This window comes from Agelaius phoeniceus, chromosome 7 (genome assembly GCF_051311805.1).
Source record: "Agelaius phoeniceus isolate bAgePho1 chromosome 7, bAgePho1.hap1, whole genome shotgun sequence".
NCBI lineage: Eukaryota > Metazoa > Chordata > Aves > Passeriformes > Icteridae > Agelaius > Agelaius phoeniceus.
In genome coordinates, this window is record NC_135271.1 from 15,109,210 (window position 1) to 15,117,891 (window position 8,682).

At 41.0% G+C, this 8,682-nt stretch overlaps 1 protein-coding gene across 1 annotated transcript; it reads left to right on the forward strand.

Moving 5' to 3' along the window:
* The first annotated feature begins 1,763 nt into the window (after positions 1-1,763).
* On the forward strand, positions 1,764-8,197 carry RBM44 (RNA binding motif protein 44). Its single transcript, XM_077181031.1, has 10 exons — positions 1,764-1,936; positions 2,291-2,465; positions 2,554-2,579; positions 3,059-3,106; positions 3,446-3,518; positions 3,825-3,915; positions 5,019-5,092; positions 6,219-6,364; positions 6,464-6,609; positions 7,266-8,197. Exons 1-10 carry the CDS (start codon positions 1,872-1,874, stop codon positions 7,277-7,279), a joined length of 858 nt encoding a protein of 285 aa, XP_077037146.1. The 5' UTR covers positions 1,764-1,871; the 3' UTR covers positions 7,280-8,197.
* Positions 8,198-8,682: the final 485 nt, after the last annotated feature.

The following is an 8,682-nucleotide window of genomic DNA, read 5'->3' on the forward strand; positions in this document are numbered from 1 at the left end:
TGTGTGCTGTGTGTCACAGGGATTCCACCAATTCAGAAATCAGCTCTTGGGGTTTCTTTAGGAAGGTGCTGTAGAATTCCTACCTGCTCTGTTAGCATGTAGTAGGTGAAAACAGGATGGTTAATTTAATTTAATTATCAAATTAATTTAATGTATTTTTTTTGTCCTTCTGTATACTGTGGAGCATCATGACCTTCTCTTCATTTTTATTAAGGCAGGAAGAGCCAAGGCAGTGGCTTTGAGAGGTTGCAGTGGCAGTGAGTTGTGTGATTCCCTCTGAGGAGGAGGAGGAGAGCGTGGTGGTGCCATGGAAGTGGAAAAGAGCAGCAGAAGGAGCTGCTTCACTCAGACCTCCTGCCTGGGTGCAGATTTAGGGGAGGACTCACAGCTGGAGTATCTCAGTGCTCACGAGGAGTACGAGGAGGAGAAGAACAACTGCAGTGAGTTTTCTGAGCAGGGGGAGGTTGGAGAAGTGCCACTGATTGGTGACAAGGTGCCACTCCAAATCACAGCAGGGGAAGAAGATTCTGGAAAGAGCCAGAGCCCCACCCAGAGCGTGGCAGTGGAGCCAGACATTCCCTTGCTGCCTCCCAGGAAGGAGGCCCAGCTCTGCAAACACAGAGAGCCCTTCTACTTCAGCAGCTGTGCAAAACCTGCAGCGGGCACTCGTGGCACCAGCAGCACTGGGGAGGATGCTGAAACCCAGCTCCCAGCCCCAGAAATCCTCCCTGGCAAGAACCCTGTGGCTGCCATGGAAGCTGCAGATAAATCCTCTGCTGGGAAGGCAGAGCAGGGTGAAGCCCTGAGGAGCGTCCCCAGTGTCACTGTGGATGCTGCCTCTGATTCCAGAGCTGGATTCCCAACGAGCAGAAGCAGCAGTGCCCAGGTGTGTGTGTGCTCAGTGAGCACAGAGGTGACCGTGATGAGCAAAGCTCAGCCCGTGGGGTGGCTGGGTCAGACCTCTGTGGATGCTGCTTCCAACACAGAATGGTCCACAGGAGCTCCCAGCTCACACCTGCAGGTAATTGGCACAAAACAAGAAGGGCCACCAGACCAGTTTGACAGAACCAGTTTTGTTAATTTTAACTTGTCTCCATGGGTGTTAATCTGTAAGTTTTGATTTTTTTTTTTTTTTCTTTTTTGAAAAGGAGGAATCCAAAGATCATCTTGACTGGAAGACCGGCAGTGACAGGTGGGTCAGGAGTTGTTCTTGGTTTTGGAATTTGAGATCCTGGATCAGAGGTTTTTTCATGATTGAAAGGTTGTCTGTGGCTTGGCAAAACTGATGGTATTAAAAGTGTGCTGGGCAGCAGTTTGTGCTGCAGGGGCCTGCACAGGTGAGAAGAGTGAGCTGAAGACTTCCTGAAGCTGAACAAAGACCAAAGCAGCTTTGTTCTGCAGTTGCAGACTTCCAGAGAGCCTTCCCATCCTAAACTATTGCTGTGTTTATTCCTATTCCTAAGCTACATGGCTGTGCAAACAAAATCAGTGTGTGTTCAGATCCACAGTGTTGCTAAGTTGCTTTTTGTTCTTAAGGCTTCACTTTGTGGATAGAAATGATGATGTGCTTGGGCAGTTCCCACCTGTCTGATAAAACTGACTGTAATGCTGCAATCATTATTGTGGGCTAAACAGGATTTGCCTTAAATCATATCAGAAATAGCTTCTGCTGAGCTCCTTGCTTCAAATTAAAACACCTCCAACAAAATCTTGAAGCCCTGAAATAAATATTCTGTTATTGTTACTATTATTTTTAAAGGCCAGAACATCCCAACAAGCAAACTGGGAAGAATCCTGCATCGAGCTGCTGTCAGAACATCCTGCAGAGAGCAACTGAAGCAGAGCTGCAGCTCCTGGCCATCCATTATGAGATGTGCTACCAGCACTGCTTCAAGGTTTATGAGCTGGCCTTGGAGGAAAACACCTGTCTTGGGAGGCATGTGCTGTAATGTCCTTTAAAATAAAATGGGTGAATGGTTAGCAGGCAAAGATTGCTAAATGCTGCTGGTAGATTCTATCCATAGCTTCTAAGAGTGGTTATAATTAGTGGTGTTATCCAGAGGGACCCCCAAGCCTTATTTCCAGCCTGAATTTTCACAGTCCAAAAATCCTGTTTTTTTTCCAGGAATAAAACTCAAGTGATGCACAATACAGTTGTTAATTCATGTTCTATAGACTATAATCTTAGAGAGGAATCTTTAAACCCTGTAAAACCTTTGGGCATCTCCAGAAGCTGTAAAATCAGTGAAATGTCTAAAGTGATGTTTCTTTCTTATGCATGTTTTAATAGCTGTGAGAAAAAGGCTGAGTTATATTCAGCTCTGCTGTTGGTTTTGGATGAACTGGACAATAATTACAGCAACATGAGAAAGGAAATAAACATGGGCACACCTTTAAATGAACTTCCACCACTGTCAGTTGAGCTGAAGTTTCCCCCACTCTCTTCCTTTTACATCCCCTCCAAGGTAATTTCTTAACTGTTTTATGTTTTTTATAGAAATTGTTTTATAATTAAGATAATTATAGTTAAATATTTCTCCTTTTTTTTGACAGTTTTTCAGGAAGAGTCTTTACTCTGAGTAAGTAGTTTTCATTTGTTGTTGTACTTACTAAGTTAACTGAGGAATGAACATAGAAGATGTTAAACCTATAATTTCTTTATTTCAGGATGCATTTTGTCGTTTCAGGCTGTTTAGCTGAAAGATCAGCATTGCCCTGTGGGTACAATGCTTTTATTTTAAGGGCATTTTTCCTCTGTGGTGCTCTAGTATGCAAAGCAGGGAGTGTCTTTACTATCTTTATAGTAAAAGTTATCAATTTACAGGTCATCTTCCTGGTTCCCTGCTTTCACTTCTAAAAATCTTTGTCCACAGTTATAATGGCACTAAGCAACAAAAAACTCCCCAAAAAAATCCCACACCACAAAACCCCAAAAAGACTTTGCTGCCAGCAGAGATAATATCAAGCATGTAGATAACATGAAGAGAAAATAGGATGCTGTTTTGCTAAGATTATCATTCAGATATGAAGAATGATAGAAAATAACTTCTTATTTCAGGCAGGTACTTGACAGAACACATTCAGGGACCCCATCCAGTGACTCTCTGTAAGTGGAGATGAAAACAAATTTGGCAGTAAGTTTTTACTGAATGGGGTAAACTGCTAGAGACTGTTTGAAGTTTCCTGTTAAGCATGAGTGAAGTTAATCAAGAAAAAATAAAGGCAATTTTTTGTTTTGTAAATAATTAGTCAAAGTTGCACAGGTATTTTAAATTGTAAGCAACATATCTGAACATCACATAGAAAAGTATTAAGATATAATGAAAAATAGCCAAAATTTATTAATTATGTTAATTTTACTGTGAGCTTCTGGAAATATTTCAATTACTGTAGAACTTAAAATTGTTGTCCCATATTTTGTATGAAATTCTCGGATGTGTTTTAGTGATCTTTCAGGTGAAGGGAAAGCTGACTTTGAAGAACCAAAACGTCAAGAAAAGGGGATTTCTGTCAATATGGTAGGGAATTCTTCACTCCTGGGTTTTGGAGATGGTCATGCTGAGAAGGATTTTCTCCTTTTAGGTGCCTGCAAATGTGATCAGAGTCTTCAGGGCTCTCAGCCTGGGATCCTCTGCCACTGATTGCAAATGCAGCTCATATGTTCACAATTTTAATTGCCCTTTCAAAATAAAATAATTTGGGGGTTCTTAAGGATGATCAGCAGATTTAACTTTTTTAAATTTGCCTGCTTCATGGGCTGATATTCTGAAAAATAACTTAAAATCAGGTGGGAGTGCTGTGATATAACTGCAGTATGTTTGTAGGACAACTCACAGACTGATGGTGATCAGCCAGGTGACTCTGCTTCCCCTGAGAGGTGGGAAGAACTGCTTAAAGGTCAGGCTCTGGAGCGTGGTGAGTGATCTGCTCCTAGTAAAAATAATCCTTCATTTGTGAGCTAAGTTCTCAGGGGAGGAAGGAAACCCTGTGTAAAACATGTCAATAGTAACACAGCTGCCCTTTCTGTGATGGAATGTTTATATATCAGCTATCAAAACTGATTGATAAGTAATAATAGCTCTATATTAATTACTTACATCTTAAAAAAAAAGTTTCTACTTAAATTAGAATTCCAAACTAGTAATGTTACCTCTTTGAAATGTAGCACCATGAGATCCTCTTCAGCACAGAAATTTGATATTCATTATGTAGCATACCATGATTTAAACTTTAACACTTGAATTTTATCCCAACTGCCAAGGCTGTTTAAAAAATGAGGAAGGAAGTGAGTATTGGTTTGATGCTAAGGAAGACTTGTCAGTGGCAGATATTTCAGTAATGTGCAAAGAAATGAAAAAGCACCAAGGAAAGCAAGACTCGATTGACTCAAGAGGTAAAGTTGTGTGCTTTAAGCTGATAAACCAAATAATGGTGTTTATTATTGGAGTGCTCTGTTCCTTCTCCAAGCATAAGTAAACTGGGAATAAATGCCAGCTGGGGTTTCAGATTTTCTCATTCTCTAGCAGTGAATCCTTGTACTCAGCTGTTTTCATCCGCCCATGTTTTTCCTTGAAAACTTCACCTGCAGTGCTTGAACTCAAATCAGTAAATGCCCAGCCATTTACATAGATGGAAATCTTTTTTTTTTTTTCTCCTCCTCCTTCTTTTGGTGCTTCCTTCCCATGCTGGACTTTTCAGAGTGAGATGCACATGGTTTGTGTTTGGAGACTTGAGTGATGGGTGTGGTGAGTTTGGGGGTTCCCTGTACCAGCCTTCAGCACTGGTACTGTTAATCCAGAGCTGTGTTTCCTCTTAAAATCTCAGGAGACACTTTTGGGGCAAGGATGTTGCACAAACTGAACTGCTGTGCCTCTCAGGACACTCATTTTCTGTTAGGAGGTTCTCTTCTTTCCCTTAGTTTGTTCTAAGCTTTTGTCTCTGGGCTGCCCAGAATCTGCAGAGATGATGTCAGCTCAAGAACAGTGAGTAACTCTTTGCTTTCTTACATTTATTGTTAGAAGTGAAGATAGTGGTGAGTGGGAAGGAACATTCTTCTGTTCCTGTTGGTGGCCCAAAGCCCTCAGTGCCTGAGGTGGGTCTGTTCTTAATTTGTAGTAGGAATTTCTTGCCTCTTTAAGGCTTCTTTCATACTCTACATTTACTACCAAACACCCTGATCTTCATGAAATCACCTACTCAACAGCTGGCACATTCTTTACTTGAAGATAATCAAAAAGGAAATAATTATTGCTAACACTCCTTTGTGTGGCAGACTAAGAGCTTTAAATCTTCTTGATACATAACATTTATGTAGAAAATTATAGAAAATTATGGATAGAAAATTATGTCAGGATAGGAAAATATGTTACATATTGGTAATAAATTTCTGGCAGAAGAGTGGAAGCACCATTCTTCTGCCCCTGCATCAAACTCTGGGACTCCAGCTGTTTTTTCTTAATTCTAGGACAGTTTGGAGTTTCCCCATTAGCACTAGATTTTTCATCTTGGAACACCAATTTTTTTTAATGTAAATGTCATGAGGCTTTATACAGGAAAGAGTTTGGGGTAATGGATGGGAAAGAAACACTTGGATTTTCTAGAATAAATCTAAGAAACCTCTACATTCAAACAGAGGGTTTTGTGTGTTGGCTCAGCCTAGTCCTTGGAGAGTAAAGGGAAAATCAGTAATTGCTGGTGTTGCTCACATAAACCACACAGATTTGCTGTCTTTAGGGATTTCCCTTTAAACATGCTGGTCCTTTGGGAAATGGTAATTGGATCTAAGCTAAAATAAATTCGATCCAATTATTTTACTTTATTAGAATAAGGCAGGAATAAGATGAGCTTTAAGGTGCCTTCCAACCCAAACCATTCTGTGGGTCTAAGATTTTATATTTAATTATATGTTATATTTATTTTATTTATGTAATTATATATAATAAATAAAATAAATAGAAAATATAGTTAGATATAAAATACTTATATATTTAATATAAATTTAAATATTATTAATATATTATTATATTAATATATTAAATATAAAATATTAATATATTTTATATTTAATTCTATTTTATAATATTTTAAATGTTAGATATATAATATATATTATTATATATAATTATATTTTATATTTATTTTCATAGGAAAGAGGTGTTGTATTACCTGTATGATGCTTAACCCATGCATTTTTTTTCCTTATTTTGATGCAATTCTAGGATCCTGGGGAAAATTCCCTGCAGAAAACATCCATTTGTTCCTCTGTGAAGTCATCTGGTATCTTTGTTTCTCCTTATGCACTGAACTTGAGCAGCTTTACCAAGTTAATAAGGAGACTTCAAACAAAGCATCCAGGGTTTAGCAGGTCAGAAACTGGGGGTTCTTTTCAGCCCTGATTTGTAACGAATCACTAAAGGTGTGGCACAGAATGTGACGTTAACATTTATTTCCTCCATTCCCACAGAGGTGAGATTGTGGGGGCTGTGCAGGAGGTGAGGAGAATGAACAAAGGAGTGCTGAGTGGCTTGGCCATCAGTTCTATCGAGGAGAAGGCCTCTGCCATTCTGAGGAGTTCCACACCCTGCTCTGAGCAGAGGAGCACTGAGAAAGGTGAATATTCCAGCCTGAGGGATAACCCACCCTGCAGCCTGGCTAGGTTAATGCAGCCTAAAGCACGAGGTGCCAGGGTCAATCCACTGGAGCAGTGCTTTATAAGGACTGGGAGCTGTAAAACAGGGTGCACTGTATATAACTGGTGGTTAATTACTGAATATGGGGATTTTGGGAGGAGTTTTGAGTGAGTTAAGAGACTGCACCTCTGAGTTTTTAGATGATGATGTCTATTTTTCTTCTATATAGATAGGAAGGGTGAGTTTGGCTCACATCTTTACTGCATGGTTCAGAAGGTCACAAGACCTTTAGTTATAAGACTTTTTAAGGCTTTTTTGACCAATAAAACACTGTTAGCAAGGATATTAATGTTTTTCACCTAATTATTAAATATTTTGTCTTATGGACTCATGCTACAGTGTAAGTTTTCTTAGCCAATCATGTTAAGACACAAAACCCTAGAGTATTGCATTCTAAACTCCTTGTTTACCTTTGTTACTATTTTTTTTTAATCTTAAACTCTAAATCTTTCTCTTCTTTAACTTGTCTCTGCTTTAAACTATAAATCCTATTCTCACTTCTATCACCTAAGTTTTGGAGCCTTTTCCAAGGTCTCAGATCAAATCCTGTGTTTAATTCTAAGCTTTGGCTTCCAGGCCCAAAGTTCTGAGAATTCCCTGTACTTTGGATTCCAGCATCTGGAGTGCTTCGCTGCTGAGCTGTGTGGAGGGCACTGTCACACACGTTCGGTGCACAGCTGACACCTAACGGCCAGGCCTTGTGCAGCCTCTGATTTATCCAGAAATCCCAGCCCGGCTCCCTTCTGCATCCAGGCACTGATGGTTTCTGTCTGGGGGCCAGCTCTGGGCTGGAAACCTGACCCAACCTGACTGTGCCTTGTCCTTTCCTCACACCAATCCCTTTGCATGATCTCGTGGCACTGCAGGAAGCTGCAGCGAGCTGAAGGTGCTGGAACACAGCCCAGAATCCCAAAAATGTGTCTGTCCATCCTTGCTTTAGTCTCCTGCTCAGCTTGGTGCTCTGCTTGTTTTGGGTACCTCCTAGCAGTGCCACTGCCAGGTTTCCTGCAAAAAGGAAAAGTCTTCATGTTAATCTCCTGTGTGACTTTCACAGGGCTGCAGATAGGGACAGAAACTCATCCCCAAAACGTTAAAATCTTTTGTTTGTTCAGTCAATAAGGCTTTAACAGCCTCAATGTGTTGTGCTTTCCTTGTTGGAGTGATTATTTGGTTTTCCAGTGGTGCATGGGCTCTGTAGTCCTAATTGTTCCTATTACAGTATTTTTTCCTGTTGTTTTGTGTGGGAGATAATGACTTATAATAATTTTTGTTTTTATCACGAGGGAGGTGTGAAATGGCCAAGTCATTAGTAAATAATGGGGAGAAAAAGAATCCCCATTTTCCATAGTAAGAAACAAGTATGTTAATACATTTAAGAGAATGTGATTCTGCTCAGAGCTCACCTACAGTAACTCAGTCTCTCTGTTGTACTTTGTTCTAGACTCTGCTGCAATTGTTGCTGGAAAGAACAGCCTTGTTTACTGTCAATAAAGGTTAAAATTTGTTCTTCAAAACAGTTGGGCCAATGTTGTGCTGTTTGCAGACCTCTTCTGCTGCCTCAGAGCTGTGGCTTTGGGCCGTGCCCTTGGTCCTGGTGCTGCAGGTGAGGCCTCAGCTTTGGTGTCTCCTGCTTTGTTCAAGATGGGAACAGTCCCAGGTTTTGCTTTTCCACCTCATTGCCAGCAGCTGCTGCTGTTTCTGTTCCCCGAGCTCGGCTCTGTGATCAGGCAGGTGCTAATAGTCCAGGAAGAGCTGGCTCTTCGGCCTGTTCTGTTCCTCCTGGGAAAGCAGAAGCGTGCACGATGAGAAAGACTCCAGTTAGCACGCTCTGTGTTCCTTCACGTTCCCTTTTTTATTGATCTTAGAGAGGAAGAGCTGACTCCAGGCGTGAGAGAAGCGGGTTGGGGGGCAGTGTTGCTGCAGGCAGAGTCCTGCCCTGATCGGGAGCACCTGAGGAGCCCGGGCAGGCTCCGCTGCTCGGCCATAGCTCGGG